Genomic DNA, 17287 nt, shown 5'->3' with positions numbered 1-17287 from the left:
ATCTGCCACTCTATCATCAAACACATTCAACAAACCTTCAAAATACTCACTCCATCTCCTTCTCACATCACCACTACTTGTTATCACCTCCCCATTTGCGCCCTTCACTGAAGTTCCCATTTGCTCCCTTGTCTTACGCACTTTATTTACCTCCTTCCAGAACATCTTTTTATTCTACCTAAAATTCAATGATACTCTCTCACCCCAACTCTCATTTGCCCTTTTTTTCGCCTCTTGCACCTTCTCTTGACCTCCTGTCTCTTTCTTTTATACATCTCCCACTCAATTGCATTTTTTCCCTGCAAAAATCGTCCAAATGCCTCTCTCTTCTCTTTCACTAATACTCTTACTTCTTCATCCCACCACTCACTACCCTTTCTAATCAACCCACCTCCCACTCTTCTCATGCCACAAGCATCTTTTGCGCAATCCATCACTGATTCCCTAAATACATCCCATTCCTCCCCCACTCCCCTTACTTCCATTGTTCTCACCTTTTTCCATTCTGTACTCAGTCTCACCTGGTACTTCCTCACACAGGTCTCCTTCCCAAGCTCACTTACTCTCACCACCCTCTTCACCCCAACATTCACTCTTCTTTTCTGAAAACCCATACAAATCTTCACCTTTGCCTCCACAAGATAATGATCAGACATCCCTCCAGTTGCACCTCTCAGCACATTAACATCCAAAAGTCTCTCTTTCGCACGCCTGTCAATTAACACGTAATCCAATAACGCTTTCTGGCCATCTCTCCTGCTTACATAAGTATACTTATGTATATCTCGCTTTTTAAACCAGGTATTCCCAATCATCAGTCCTTTTTCATCACATAAATCTACAAGCTCTTCACCATTTCCATTTACAACACTGAACACCCCATGTATACCAATTATTCCCTTAACTGCCACATTACTCACCTTTGCATTCAAATCACCCATCACTATAACCCGATCTCGTGCATCAAAACCACTAACACACTCATTCAGCTGCTCCCAAAACACTTGCCTCTCACGATCTTTCTTCTCATGCCCAGGTGCATATATATATATATATATATATATATATATATATATATATATATATATATATATATATATATATATATATACATAAAGCGAGATATACATAAGTATACGTATGTAAGTAGGAGAGATGGCCAGAGAGCTTTATTGGATTACGTGTTAATTGGCAGGCGCGGGAAAGAGAGACTTTTGGTTGTTAATGTGCTGAGAGATGCAACTGGAGGGATGTCTGATCATTATCTTGTGGAGGCTAAGGTGAAGATTTGTATGGTTTTCAGAAAAGAAGAGTGAAAGTTGGGGTGAAGAGGGTGGTGAGAGTAAGTGAGCTTGGGAAGGAGACTTGTGTGAAGAAGTACCAGGAGAGACTGAGTACAGAATGGAAAAAGGTGAGAACAATGGAAGTAAGGGGAGTGGGGGAGGAATGGGATGTATTTAGTGAATCAGTGATGGATTGCGCAAAAGATGCTTGTGGCATGAGAAGAGTGGAAGGTGGGTTGATTAGAAAGGGTAGTGAGTGGTGGGGTGAAGAAGTAGGATTATTAGTGAAAGAGAAGAGAGAGGCATTTGGACGATTTTTGCAGGGAAAAAATGCAAATGAGTGGGAGATGTATAAAAGAAAGAGACAGGAGGTCAAGAGAAAGGTGCAAGAGGTGAAAAAGAGGGCAAATGAGAGTTGGGGGAGAGAGTATCATTAAATTTTAGGGAGAATAAAAAGATGTTCTGGAAGGAGGTAAATAAAGTGCGTAAGACAAGGGAGCAAATGGGAACTTCAGTGAAGGGCGCAAATGGGGAGGTGATAACAAGTAGTGGTGATGTGAGAAGGAGATGGAGTGAGTATTTTGAAGGGTTGTTGAATGTGTTTGATGATAGAGTGGCAGATATAGGGTGTTTTGGTCGAGGTGGTGTGCAAAGTGAGAGGGTTAGGGAAAATGATTTGGTAAACAGAGAAGAGGTAGTAAAAGCTTTGCAGAAGATGATAGCCTGCAAGGCAGCAGGTTTGGATGGTATTGCAGTGGAATTTATTAAAAAAGGGGGTGACTGTATTATTGACTGGTTGGTAAGGTTATTTAATGTATGTATAACTCATGGTGAGGTGCCTGAGGATTGGCGGAATGCGTGCATAGTGCCATTGTACAAAGGCAAAGGGGATAAGAGTGAGTGCTCACATTACAGAGGTATAAGTTTGTTGAGTATTCCTGGTAAATTATATGGGAGGGTATTGATTGAGAGGGTGAAGGCAGGAACAGAGATCAGATTGGGGAAGAGCAGTGTGGTTTCAGAAGTGGTAGAGGATGTGTGGATCAGGTGTTTGCTTTGAAGAATGTATGTGAGAAATACCTAGAAAAGGAAATGGATTTGTATGTAGCATTTATGGATCTGGAGAAGGCATATGATAGAGTTGATAGAGATGCTCTGTGGAAGGTGTTAAGAATATATGGTGTGGGAGGCAAGTTGTTAGAAGCAGTGAAAAGTTTTTATCGAGGATGTAAGGCATGTGTACGTGTAGGAAGAGAGGAAAGTGATTGGTTCTCAGTGAATGTAGGTTTGCGGCAGGGGTGTGTGATGTCTCCATGGTTGTTTAATTTCTTTATGGATGGGGTTGTTAGGGAGGTGAATGCAAGAGTTTTGGAAAGAGGGGCAAGTATGAAGTCTGTTGGGGATGAGAGAGTTTGGGAAGTGAGTCAGTTGTTGTTCGCTGATGATACAGCGCTGGTGGCTGATTTATGTGAGATACTGCAGAAGCTGGTGACTGAGTTTGGTAAAGTGTGTGAAAGAAGAAAGTTAAGAGTAAATGTGAATAAGAGCAAGGTTATTAGGTACAGCAGGATTGAGGGTCAAGTCAATTGGGAGGTAAGTTTGAATGGAGAAAAACTGGAGGAAGTGAAGTGTTTTAGATATCTGGGAGTGGATCTGGCAGCGGATGGAACCATGGAAGCGGAAGTGGATCATAGGGTGGTGGAGGGGCCGAAAATTCTGGGAGCCTTGAAGAATGTGTGGAAGTCGAGAACATTATCTCGGAAAGCAAAAATGGGTATGTTTGAAGGAATAGTGGTTCCAACAATGTTGTATGGTTGCGAGGCGTGGGCTATGGATAGAGTTTTGCGCAGTAGGATGGATGTGCTGGAAATGAGATGTTTGAGGACAATGTTTGGTGTGAGGTGGTTTGATCGAGTAAGTAACGTAAGGGTGAGAGAGATGTGTGGAAATAAAAAGAGCGTGGTTGAGAGAGCAGAAGAGGGTGTTCTGAAATGGTTTGGGGACATGGAGAGAATGAGTGAGGAACGATTGTCCAAGAGGATATATGTGTCGGAGATGGAGGGAACGAGGAGAAGTGGGAGACCAAATTGTAGGTGGAAAGATGGAGTGAAAAAGATTTTGTGTGATCGATGCCTGAACATGCAGGAGGGTGAAAAGAGGGCACGGAATAGAGTGAATTGGATCGATGTGGTATACCGGGGTTGACGTGCTGTCAGTGGATTGAATCTGGGCATCTGAAGCGTCTGGGGTATACCATGGAAAGCTGTGTAGGTATGTATATTTGCGTGTGTGGACGTATGTATATACATGTGTATGGGGGGGGGTTGGGCCATTTCTTTCTTCTGTTTCCTTGCGCTACCTCGCAAACGCGGGAAACAGCGACAAAGCAAAAAAAAAAAAAGAATATATATATATATATATATATATATATATATATATATATATATATATATATATATATTTACATATATATATATATATATATATATGTGTGTGTGTGTGTGTGTGTGTGTGTGTGTGTATATATATACCCTAGACTGAACGAAATACACATTTGTTTCAATAACCCTAAAGGAGGGTGAACAGCTGGGTTGCCTTTAGACGGAATGTCGCTACCAGGACTCAAACCTACGCGCTCGACCTTCGGCGACCTGCGCAAGCGTCAAGGTCACGATCGCTAACAGCTACACCGGCGAGGTTCATATATTTGTCTAAATTTTCGATAATTTTTCTGAAGTGAAGAAATAAACCAGATAGGACTTTGTCATAACTACAGACTCTTCTTATTTTCAGTGTTCGATATATCGAGCGACAGTTGGTGATGTTGATGCGACAGTGTGATTAAATGAGATCTGTTTGAATTCACACGACAAAATCTTACTGTTTTTTCTTTCCCTTTTCGAGAACCTGCTCCTCATATGTAAGATACAGTTTCCTAACCGTATGTTAAGCCTGCACATAATCATGTATGTACGTTTACTGAAGCAGCTTTAACGTGTTTTCTTAACCCTAGAACACAATCCTTGGGTCTGTCAGACCAGACACTTTTCGAAGTTCGTTTGTTCTACGGTGTTTCCATCACTGTATGACCTCCTGGGCCACTCTACCTTAAGTTCTTATCTAGACATTGCCGAGAGTGGATGTGTCACTGTGTAATCTGAATTCCTCTTTTCATATAGTTGAGTCGGTTATACCCATACGTAATGATGGTATATGAAACAAAAATCCTACAAATAGTGAATGGCATACAGATCATGGTAAAGCAGGGAAGCTCTCCGTCTATCAGCAGGAAGAATAGATACCTCTAATATTAAGTCCTTTTGATAGGAGTTTTTGTGTTATGTTGATAAAAGTGAATAATATATTTCACGTCAATTTTCATTTCTATTCTCTTGCAATAGTCAATTCCATTAACAGTCTCTTTTTTCTATATCTTAATAAGGTAGAGTAAAGCTTAGGTCTCATGTACTTTCTTTGGTATTCATTAGATTGGAATTAGAATATTATTTTCTCCAGTGGGTCTCCTGGATCCAAAGGAATATTCCAAATAGAATTATTCCAAACATGAGTCGATCATGTTTTAGGGTTAAACATTATCTTGGTTATGAACAAGTCCAAGTACAAAACAAGAATAGATTGCTGTTTACCTGGACAGTATTAACAGATGTAAGTGCTGGATGTAAGCCATGATAATTCAGATACTCAAAAGCAAACACAATAGTCCCAAGAAAAACGCCTGCAAAGAAATACAAAGATGAGTAAAAAACGCAAACAATTGCAAGATGTCATTCGAAAAGGAAGGAAGACTAAACTTTTAGGTATTGTCACTGATGTGACCATTACACGCTTTAATAGAAAGATACTTTACTGAAACTACTCAAAGTTTTCAAAAAAACCACCACTATCTCTCTTCAAAAATCTTCCCCATTCCATGTAACACTAATTATAAAGAAGATACTTATATGAATTTTGACTACATCATTGTGTCTGTACATTACTTTTCATCAATATGAAAACATTGAAATTTAAATTTTGAAAAAAAAAAACACAATTAGGAAATTATATTTCTTTCATCCGAAAAGAAAAAATTGATTAGAGCATATATATATATATATATATATATATATATATATATATATATATATATATATATATATATATATATATATATATATATATATATATATATATGTATATATAAAGTGAGTGCGGGAGGAATGGGATGTATTTAGGGAATCGGTGATGGATTGCACAAAAGATGCTTGTAGCATGAGAAGAGCGGGAGGTGGGTTGATTAGAAAGGGTATTGAGTGGTGGGATGAAGAAGTAAGATTATTAGTAAAAGAGAAGAGAGAGGCATTTGGACGATTTTTGCAGGGAAAAAATGCAATTGAGTGGGAGATGTATAAAAGAAAGAGACAGGAGGTCAAGAGAAGGGTGCAAGAGGTGAAAAAGAGGGCAAATGAGAGTTGGGGTGAGAGAGTATCATTAAATTTTAGGGAGAATAAAAAGATGTTTTGGAAGGAGGTAAATAAAGTGCGTAAGACAAGGGAGCAAATGGGAACTTCAGTGAAGGGCGCAAATGGGGAGGTGATAACAAGTAGTGGTGATGTGAGAAGGAGATGGAGTGAGTATTTTGAAGGTTTGTTGAATGTGTTTGATGATAGAGTGGCAGATAGAGGGTGTTTTGGTCGAGGTGGTGTGCAAAGTGAGAGGGTTAGGGAAAATGATTTGGTAAACAGAGAAGAGGTAGTGAAAGCTTTGCGGAAGATGAAAGCCGGCAAGGCAGCAGGTTTGGATTGTATTGCAGTGGAATTTATTAAAAAAAGGGGGTGACTGTATTATTGACTGGTTGGTAAAGTTATTTAACGTATGTATGACTCATGGTGAGGTGCCTGAGGTTTAGCGGAATGCGTGCATAGTGCCATTGTACAAAGGCAAAGGGGATTAGAGTGAGTGCTCAAATTACAGAGGTATACGTTCGTTGAGTAATCCTGGTAAATTATATGGGAGGGTATTGATTGAGAGGGTGAAGGCACGTACAGAGCATCAGATTGGGGAAGAGCAGCATGGTTTCAGAAGTGGTAGAGGATGTGTGGATCAGGTGTTTGTTTTGAAGAATGTATGTGAGAAATACTTAGATAAGCAAATGGATTTCTATGTAGCATTTATGGATCTGGAGAAGGCATATGATAGAGATGATAGAGATGCTCTGTGGAAGGTATTAAGACTATATGGTGTGGGAGGCAAGTTGTTAGAAGCAGTGAAAAGTTTTTATCGAATGTAAGGCATGTGTACGTGTAGGAAGAGAGGAAAGTGATTGGTTCTCAGTGAATGTAGGTTTGCGGCAGGGGTGTGTTATGTCTCCATGGTTGTTTAATTTCTTTATGGGTGGGGTTGTTAGGGAGGTGAATGCAAGAGTTTTGGAAAGAGGGGCAAGTATGAAGTCTGTTGGGGATGAGAGAGCTTGGGAAGTGAGTCAGTTGTTGTTCGCTGATGATACAGTGCTAGTGGCTGATTCACGTGAGAAACTGCAGAAGCTGGTGACTAAGTTTGGTAAAGTGTGTGAAAGAAGAAAGTTAAGAGTAAATGTGAATAAGAGCAAGGTTATTAGGTACAGTAGGGTTGGGGTCAAGTCAATTGGGAGGTAAGTTCGAATGGAGAAAAACTGGAGGAAGTAAAGTGTTTTAGATATCTGGGAGTGGATCTGGCAGCGGATGGAACCATGGAAGCGGAAGTGGATCATAGGGTGGTGGAGGGGGCGAAAATTCTGGGAGCCTTGAAGAATGTGTGGAAGTCGAGAACATTATCTCGGAAAGCAAATATGGGTATGTTTGAAGGAATAATGATTCCAACAATGTTGTATGGTTGCGAGGCGTGGGCTATGGATAGAGTTGTGCGCAGGAGGACGTATGTGCTGGAAATGAGATGTTTGAGGACAATGTGTGGTGTGAGGTGGTTTGATCGAGTAAGTAACGTAAGGGTAAGAGAGATGTGTGGAAATAAAAAGAGCGTGGTTGAGAGAGCAGAAGAGGGTGTTTTGAAATGGTTTCGGCACATGGAGAGAATGAGTGAGGAAAAGTTGACCAAGAGGATATATGTGTCGGAGGTGGAGGGAACGAGGAGAAGTGGGAGACCAAATTGGAGGTGGAAAGATAGAGTGAAAAAGATTTTGTGTGATCGGGGCCTGAATATGCAGGAGGGTGAAAGGAGGGCAAGGAATAGAGTGAATTGGACCGATGTGGTATACCGGGGTTGACGTGCTGTCAGTGGATTGAATCAGGGCATGTGAAGCGTCTGGGGTAAACCATGGATAGCTGTTTAGGTATGTATATTTTGCGTGTGTGGACGTATGTATATACATGTGTATGGGGGTGGGTTGTTCCATTTTTTCGTCTGTTTCCTTGCGCTACCTCGCAAACGCGGGAGACAGCGACAAAGCAAAAAAAAAAAAAAAAATATATATATATATATATATATATATATATATATATATATATATATATATATATATATATAAAAATATATATATTTATAAAAATATAAATAAATTATACATTTCCTTTTTTCCATAGCCAGAGGTTGAACCATTATGTGACATTCATTTTTTTTCATTCATTTTCAAGCTAGAAGTTTCAGTTTTCTAAATTGTTTCTTACATTTTTCATATATATATATATGTATGTGTGTGGGTGTGTATATGTGCGTATGTATGTGTATGTGTGTGTATGTGTATATGTATATGTATATGTATATTATCCCTGGGGATAGGGGTGAAAGAATACTTCCCACGTATTCCTCGCGTGTCGTAGAAAGCGACTAGAGGGGACGGGAGCGTGGGCCCAGAAATCCTCCCCTTCTTGTATTAACTTTCTAAAATGGGAAACAGAAGAAGGAGTCACGCGGGGAGTGCTCATCCTCCTCGAAGGCTCAGAGTGGGGTGCCTAAATGTGTGTGGATGTAACCAAGATGTGAAAAAAGGAGAGATAGGTAGGATGTTTGAGGAAAGGAACCTGGATGTTTTGGCTCTGAGTGAAACGAAGCTCAAGGGTAAAGGGGAAGAGTGGTTTGGGAATGTCTGGGGAGTAAAGTTAGGGGTTAATGAGAGGACAAGAGCAAGGGAAGGAGTAGCAATACTCCTGAAACAGGAGTTGTGGGAGTATGTGATAGAGTGTAAGAAAGTAAATTCTCGATTAATATGGGTAAAACTGAAAGTTGATGGAGAGAGGTGGGTGATTATTGGTGCATATGCACATGGGCATGAGAAGAAAGATCAAGAGAGGCAAGTGTTTTGGGAGCAGCTGAATGAGTGTGTTAGTGGTTTTGATGCACGCGACCGGGTTATAGTGATGGGTGATTTGAATGCAAAGGTGAGTAATGTGGCAGTTGAGGGAATAATTGGTATACATGGGGTGTTCAGTGTTGTAAATGGAAATGGTGAAGAGCTTGTAGATTTATGTGCTGAAAAAGGACTGATGATTGGGAATACCTGGTTTAAAAAGCGAGATATACATAAGTATACTTATGTAATTAGGAGAGATGGCCAGAGAGCGTTACTGGATTAAGTGTTAATTGACAGGCGTGCGAAAGAGAGACTTTTGGATGTTAATGTGCTGAGAGGTGCAACTGGAGGGATGTCTGATCATTATCTTGTGGAGGCTAAGGTGAAGATTTGTATGGGTTTTCAGAAAAGAAGAGTGAATGTTGGGGTGAAGAGGGTGGTGAGAGTAAGTGAGCTTGAGAAGGAGACCTGTGAGAGGAAGTACCAGGAGAGACTGAGTACAGAATGGAAAGAGGTGAGAACAATGGAAGCAAGGGGAGTGGGGGAGGAATGGGATGTATTTTGGGAATCAGTGATGGATTGCGCAAAAGATGCTTGTGGCATGAGAAGAGTGGGAAGTGGGTTGATTAGAAAGGGTAGTGAGTGGTGGGATGAAGAAGTAAGAGTATTAGTGAAAGAGAAGAGAGAGGCATTTGGACGATTTTCGCAGGGAAAAAATGCAATTGAGTGGGAGATGTATAAAAGAAAGAGACAGGAGGTCAAGAGAAAGGTGCAAGAGGTGAAAAAAAGGGCAAATGAGAGTTGGGGTGAGAGAGTATCATTAAATTTTAGGGAGAATAAAAAGATGTTCTGGAAGGAGGTAAATAAAGTGCGTAAGACAAGGGAGCAAATGGGAACTTCAGTGAAGGGCGCAAATGGGGAGGTGATAACAAGTAGTGGTGATGTGAGAAGGAGATGGAGTGAGTATTTTGAAGGTTTGTTGAATGTGTTTGATGATAGAGTGGCAGATATAGGGTGTTTTGGTCGAGGTGGTGTGCAAAGTGAGAGGGTTAGGGAAAATGATTTGGTAAACAGAGAAGAGGTAGTGAAAGCTTTGCGGAAGATGAAAGCCGGCAAGGCAGCAGGTTTGGATGGTATTGCAGTGGAATTTATTAAAAAGGGGGTGACAGTATTGTTGACTGGTTGGTAAGGTTATTTAATGTATGTATGACTCATGGTGAGGTACCTGAGGATTGGCGGAATGCGTGCATAGTGCCATTGTACAAAGGCAAAGGGGATAAGAGTGAGTGCTCAAATTACAGAGGTATAAGTTTGTTGAGTATTCCTGGTAAATTATATGGGAGGGTATTGATTGAGAGGGTGAAGGCATGTACAGAGCATCAGATTGGGGAAGAGCAGTGTGGTTTCAGAAGTGGTAGAGGATGTGTGGATCAGGTGTTTGCTTTGAAGAATGTATGTGAGAAATACTTAGAAAAGCAAATGGATTTGTATGTAGCATTTATGGATCTAGAGAAGGCATATGATAGAGTTGATAGAGATGCTCTGTGGAAGGTATTAAGAATATATGGTGTGGGAGGAAAGTTGTTAGAAGCAGTGAAAAGTTTTTATCGAGGATGTAAGGCATGTGTACGTGTAGGAGGAGAGGAAAGTGATTGGTTCTCAGTTAATGTAGGTTTGCGGCAGGGGTGTGTGATGTCTCCATGGTTGTTTAATTTGTTTATGGATGGGGTTGTTAGGGAGGTAAATGCAAGAGTTTTGGAAAGAGGGGCAAGTATGAACTCTGTTGGGGATGAGAGAGCCTGGGAGGTGAGTCAGTTGTTGTTCGCTGATGATACAGCGCTGGTGGCTGATTCATGTGAGAAACTGCAGAAGCTGGTGACTGAGTTTGGTAAAGTGTGTGGAAGAAGAAAGTTAAGAGTAAATGTGAATAAGAGCAAGGTTATTAGGTACAGTAGGGTTGAGGGTCAAGTCAATTGGGAGGTGAGTTTGAATGGAGAAAAACTGGAGGAAGTGAAGTGTTTTAGATATCTGGGAGTGGATCTGGCAGCGGATGGAACCATGGAAGCGGAAGTGGATCATAGGGTGGCTGAGGGGGCGAAAATTCTGGGGGCCTTGAAGAATGTGTGGAAGTCGAGAACATTATCTCGGAAAGCAAAAATGGGTATGTTTGAAGGAATAGTGGTTCCAACAATGTTGTATGGTTGCGAGGCGTGGGCTATGGATAGAGTTGTGCGCAGGAGGATGGATGTGCTGGAAATGAGATGTTTGAGGACAATGTGTGGTGTGAGGTGGTTTGATCGAGTGAGTAACGTAAGGGTAAGAGAGATGTGTGGAAATAAAAAGAGCGTGGTTGAGAGAGCAGAAGAGGGTGTTTTGAAGTGGTTTGGGGACATGGAGAGAATGAGTGAGGAAAGATTGACCAAGAGGATATATGTGTCGGAGGTGGAGGGAACGAGGAGAAGAGGGAGACCAAATTGGAGGTGGAAAGATGGAGTGAAAAAGATTTTGTGTGATCGGGGCCTGAACATGCAGGAGGGTGAAAGGAGGGCAAGGAATAGAGTGAATTGGAGCGATGTGGTATACCGGGGTTGACGTGCTGTCAGTGGATTGAATCAAGGCATGTGAAGCGTCTGGGGTAAACCATGGAAAGCTGTGTAGGTATGTATATTTGCGTGTGTGGACGTATGTATATACATGTGTATGGGGGGGGGGTTTGGCCATTTCTTTCGTCTGTTTCCTTGCGCTACCTCGCAAACGCGGGAGACAGCGACAAAGTATAAAAAAAAAAAATATATATATATATATATATATATATATATATATATATATATATATATATATATATATATATATGTATATATATATATATATATATATATATATATATATATATATATATATATATATATATATATATATATATATATATATATATATAAGAGAGACTTTTGGATGTTAATGTGTTGAGAGGTGCAACTGGAGGGATGTCTGATCATTATCATGTGGAGGCTAACGTGAAGATTTGTATGGGTTTTCAGAAAAGAAGAGTGAATGTTGGGGTGAAGAGGGTGGTGAGAGTAAGTGAGCTTGGGAAGGAGACTTGTGTGAGGAAGTACCAGGAGAGACTGAGTACAGAATGGAAAAAGGTGAGAACAATGGAAGCAAGGGAAGCGGGGGAGGAATGGGATGTATTTAGGGAATCATTGATGTATTGCGCAAAAGATGCTTGTGGCATGAGAAGAGTGGGAGGTGGGTTGATTAGAAAGGATAGTGAGAGGTGGGATGAAGAAGTAAGATTATTAGTGAAAGAGAAGAGAGAGGCATTTGGACGATTTTTGCAGGGAAAAAATGCAATTGAGTGGGAGATGTATAAAAGAAAGAGACAGGAGGTCATGAGAAAGGGGCAAAAGGTAAAAAAGAGGGCAAATGAGAGTTGGGGTGAGAGAGTATCATTAAATTTTAGGGAGAATAAAAAGATGTTTTGGAAGGAGGTAAATAAAGTGCGTAAGACAAGGGAGCAAATGGGAACTTCAGTAAAGGGCGCAAATGGGGAGGTGATAACAAGTAGTGGTGATGTGAGAAGGAGATGGAGTGAGTATTTTGAAGGTTTGTTGAATGTGTTTGATGATAGAGTGGCAGATATAGGGTGTTTTGGTCGAGGTGTTGTACAAAGATAGAGGGTTAGGGAAAATGATTTGGTAAACAGAGAAGAGGTAATAAAAGCTTTGCGGAAGATGAAAGCCGGGAAGACAGCAGGATTGGATAGTATTGCAGTGGAATTTATTAAACAAGGGGGTAACTGTATTATTGACTGGATGGTAAGGTAATTCAATGTATTTATGACTCATGGTGAGGTACCTGAGGATTGGCGGAATGCGTGCATAGTGCCATTGTACAAAGGCAAAGGGGATAAGAGTGAGTGCTCAAATTACAGAGGTATACGTTCGTTGAGTAATCCTGGTAAATTATATGGGAGGGTATTGATTGAGATTGTGAAGGCATGTACAGACCATCAGATTGGGGAAGAGCAGTGTGGTTTCAGAAGTGGTAGAGGATGTGTGGATCAGGTGTTTGCTTTGAAGAATGTATGTGAGAAATACTTAGAAAAGCAAATGGATTTGTATGTAGCATTTATGGATCTAGAGAAGGCATATGATAGAGTTGATAGAGATGCTCTGTGGAAGGTATTAAGAATATATGGTGTGGGAGGAAAGTTGTTAGAAGCAGTGAAAAGTTTTTATCGAGGATGTAAGGCATGTGTACGTGTAGGAAGAGAGGAAAGTGATTGGTTCTCAGTGAATGTAGGTTTGCGGCAGGGTTGTGTGATGTCTCCATGGTTGTTTAATTTGTTTATGGATGGGGTTGTTAGGGTGGTAAATGCAAGAGTTTTGGAAAGAGGGGCAAGTATGAAGTCTGTTGGGGATGAGAGAGCTTGGGAAGTGAGTCAGTTGTTGTTCGCTGATGATACAGCGCTGGTGGCTGATTCATGTGAGAAACTACAGAAGCTGGTGACTGAGTTTGGTAAAGTGTGTGGAAGAAGAAAGTTTAGAGTAAATGTGAATAAGAGCAAGGTTATTAGGTACAGTAGGGTTGAGGGTCAAGTCAATTGGGAGGTGAGTTTGAATGGAGAAAAACTGGAGGAAGTGAAGTGTTTTAGATATCTGGGAGTGGATCTGGCAGCGGATGGAACCATGGAAGCGGAAGTGGATCATAGGCTGGGGGAGGGGGCGAAAATTCTGGGGGCCTTGAAGAATGTGTGGAAGTCGAGAACATTATCTCGGAAAGCAAAAATGGGTATGTATGAAGGAATAGTGGTTCCAACAATGTTGTATGGTTGCGAGGCGTGGGCTATGGATAGAGTTGTGCGCAGGAGGATGGATGTGCTGGAAATGAGATGTTTGAGGACAATGTGTGGTGTGAGGTGGTTTGATCGAGTGAGTAACGTAAGGGTAAGAGAGATGTGTGGAAATAAAAAGAGCGTGGTTGAGAGAGCAGAAGAGGGTGTTTTGAAGTGGTTTGGGCACATGGAGAGGATGAGTGAGGAAAGATTGACCAAGAGAATATATGTGTCGGAGGTGGAGGGAACAAGGAGAAGAGGGAGACCAAATTGGAGGTGGAAAGATGGAGTGAAAAAGATTTTGTGTGATCGGGGCCTGAACATGCAGGAGGGTGAAAGGAGGGCAAGGAATAGATTGAATTGGAGCGATGTGGTATACCGGGGTTGACGTGCTGTCAGTGGATTGAATCAAGGCATGTGAAGCGTCTGGGGTAAACCATGGAAAGCTGTGTAGGTATGTATATTTGCGTGTGTGGACGTATGTATATACATGTGTATGGGGGGGGGTTTGGCCATTTCTTTCGTCTGTTTCCTTGCGCTACCTCGCAAACGCGGGAGACAGCGACAAAGTATAAAAAAAAAAAATATATATATATATATATATATATATATATATATATATATATATATATATATGTATATATATATATATATATATATATATATATATATATATATATATATATATATATATATATATATATATATATATATATATATAAGAGAGACTTTTGGATGTTAATGTGTTGAGAGGTGCAACTGGAGGGATGTCTGATCATTATCATGTGGAGGCTAAGGTGAAGATTTGTATGGGTTTTCAGAAAAGAAGAGTGAATGTTGGGGTGAAGAGGGTGGTGAGAGTAAGTGAGCTTGGTAAGGAGACTTGTGTGAGGAAGTACCAGGAGAGACTGAGTACAGAATGGAAAAAGGTGAGAACAATGGAAGCAAGGGAAGCGGGGGAGGAATGGGATGTATTTAGGGAATCATTGATGTATTGCGCAAAAGATGCTTGTGGCATGAGAAGAGTGGGAGGTGGGTTGAATAGAAAGGATAGTGAGAGGTGGGATGAAGAAGTAAGATTATTAGTGAAAGAGAAGAGAGAGGCATTTGGACGATTTTTGCAGGGAAAAAATGCAATTGAGTGGGAGATGTATAAAAGAAAGAGACAGGAGGTCATGAGAAAGGGGCAAAAGGTAAAAAAGAGGGCAAATGAGAGTTGGGGTGAGAGAGTATCATTAAATTTTAGGGAGAATAAAAAGATGTTTTGGAAGGAGGTAAATAAAGTGCGTAAGACAAGGGAGCAAATGGGAACTTCAGTAAAGGGCGCAAATGGGGAGGTGATAACAAGTAGTGGTGATGTGAGAAGGAGATGGAGTGAGTATTTTGAAGGTTTGTTGAATGTGTTTGATGATAGAGTGGCAGATATAGGGTGTTTTGGTCGAGGTGTTGTACAAAGTTAGAGGGTTAGGGAAAATGATTTGGTAAACAGAGAAGAGGTAATAAAAGCTTTGCGGAAGATGAAAGCCGGCAAGACAGCAGGTTTGGATAGTATTGCAGTGGAATTTATTAAACAAGGGGGTAACTGTATTATTGACTGGATGGTAAGGTAATTCAATGTATGTATGACTCATGGTGAGGTGCCTGAGGATTGGCGGAATGCGTGCATAGTGCCATTGTACAAAGGCAAAGGGGATAAGAGTGAGTGCTCAAATTACAGAGGTATACGTTCGTTGAGTAATCCTGGTAAATTATATGGGAGGGTATTGATTGAGATTGTGAAGGCATGTACAGACCATCAGATTGGGGAAGAGCAGTGTGGTTTCAGAAGTGGTAGAGGATGTGTGAATCAGGTGTTTGCTTTGAAGAATGAATGTGAGAAATACTTAGAAAAACAAATGGATTTGTATGTAGCACTTATGGATCTGGAGAAGGCATATGATAGAGTTGATGGAGATGCTCTGTGGAAGGTATTAAGTATATATGGTGTTGGAGGCAAGTTGTTAGAAGCAGTGAAAAGTTTTTATCGAATGTAAGGAATGTGTACGTGCAGGAAGAGAGGAAAGTTATTGGTTCTCAGTGAATGTAGGTTTGCGGCAGGGGTGTGTGATGTCTCCATGGTTGTTTAATTTGTTTATGGATGGGGTTGTTAGGGAGGTGAATGCAAGAGTTTTGGAAAGAGGGGCAAGTATGAAGTCTGTTGGGGATGAGAGAGCTTGGGAAGTTAGTCAGTTGTTGTTCGCTGATGATACAGCGCTGGTGGCTGATTCATGTGAGAAACTGCAGAAGCTGGTGACTGAGTTTGGTAAAGTGTGTGAAAGAAGAAAGTTAGGAGTAAATGTGAAAAAGAGCAAGGTTATTAGGTACAGTAGGGTTGAGGGTCAAGTCAATCGGAAGGTAAGTTTGAATGGAGAGAAACTGGAGGAAGTAAAGTGTTTTAGATATCTGGGAGTGGATCTGGCAGCGAATAGAACCATGGAAGCGGAAGTGGATCATAGGGTGGGGGAGGGGGAGAAAATCCTGGGAGCCTTGAAGAATGTGTGGAAGTCGAGATCAGTATCTCAGAAAGCAAAAATGAGTATATTTGAAGGAAGAGTGGCTCCAACAATGTTGTTTGGTTGCGAGGCGTGGGCTATGGATAGAGTTGTGCGCAGGTGGATGGATATGCTGGAAATGAGATGTTTGAGGACAATGTGTGGTGTGAGGTGGTTTGGTCGAGTAAGTAAAGTAAGGGTAAGAGAGATGTGTGGAAATAAAAAGAGCGTGGTTGAGAGAGCAGAAGAGGGTGTTTTGAAATGGTTTGGGGACATGGAGAGAATGAGTGAGGAAAGATTGACCAAGAGGATATATGTGTCAGAGGTGGAGGGAACGAGAAGTGGGAGACCAAATTGGATGTGGAAAGATATAGTGAAAAAGATTTTGTGTGATCGGGGCCTGAACATGCATGAGGGTGAAAGGAGGTCAAGGAATAGAGTGAACTGGATCGATGTGGTATACCGTGGTTGACGTGCTGTCAGTGGATTGAATAAGGGCATGTGAAGCGTCTGGGGTAAACCATAGAAAGCTGTGTAGGTATGTATATTTGCGTGTGTGTACGTATGTATATACATGAGTATGGGGGTGGGTTGGGCCATTTCTTTCGTCTGTTTCCTTGCGCTACTTCGCAAACGCGGGAGACAACGGCAATAAAAAAAAAAGTATATATATATATATATTTATATATATATATATATATATATATATATTTTTTTTTTTTATACTTTGTCGCTGTCTCCCGCGTTTGCGAGGTAGCGCAAGGAAACAGACGAAAGAAATGGCCCAACCCCCCCTATACACATGCATATACACACGTCCACCCACGCAAATACACATACCTACACAGCTTTCCATGGTTTACCCCAGACGCTTCACATGCCTTGATTCAATCCACTGACAGCACGTCAACTCCGGTATACCACATCGCTCCAATTCACTCTATTCTTTGCCCTCCTTTCACCCTCCTGCATGTTCAGGCCCCGATCACACAAAATCTTTTTCACTCCATCTTTCCACCTCCAATTTGGTCTCCCTCTTCTCCTTGCTCCCTCCACCTCCGACACATATATCCTCTTGGTCAATCTTTCCTCACTCATCCTCTCCATGTGCCCAAACCACTTCAAAACACCCTCTTCTGCTCTCTCAACCACGCTCTTTTTATTTCCACACATCTCTCTTACCCTTACGTTACTCACTCGATCAAACCACCTCACACCACACATTGTCCTCAAACATCTCATTTCCAGCACATCCATCCTCCTGCGCACAACTCTATCCATAGCCCACGCCTCGCAACCATACAACATTGTTGGAACCACTATTCCTTCAAACATACCCATTTTTGCTTTCCGA

At 41.2% G+C, this 17287-nt stretch overlaps 1 protein-coding gene across 2 annotated transcripts in view; it reads right to left on the bottom strand.

Moving 5' to 3' along the window:
- Positions 1-17287, bottom strand: part of LOC139765788 (uncharacterized) — a 121683-nt gene that overhangs the window by 81085 nt on the left and 23311 nt on the right. Inside the window, exon 3 of one of the 2 annotated variants that reach the window (XM_071693582.1) lies at positions 4931-5019. The exons of the other annotated variant lie outside the window; for it this stretch is intronic. Coding sequence (XP_071549683.1) covers positions 4931-5019 — 89 coding nt within the window. The remainder of the gene's footprint in view (positions 1-4930; positions 5020-17287) is intronic. 2 annotated transcript variants of the gene reach the window in all.

The sequence above is a fragment of the Panulirus ornatus genome, chromosome 56 (genome assembly GCF_036320965.1).
Source record: "Panulirus ornatus isolate Po-2019 chromosome 56, ASM3632096v1, whole genome shotgun sequence".
Classification (NCBI taxonomy): domain Eukaryota; kingdom Metazoa; phylum Arthropoda; class Malacostraca; order Decapoda; family Palinuridae; genus Panulirus; species Panulirus ornatus.
Note: the sequence above shows the minus strand (reverse complement) of the source record. Positions and strands in the feature narration are given on the sequence as shown.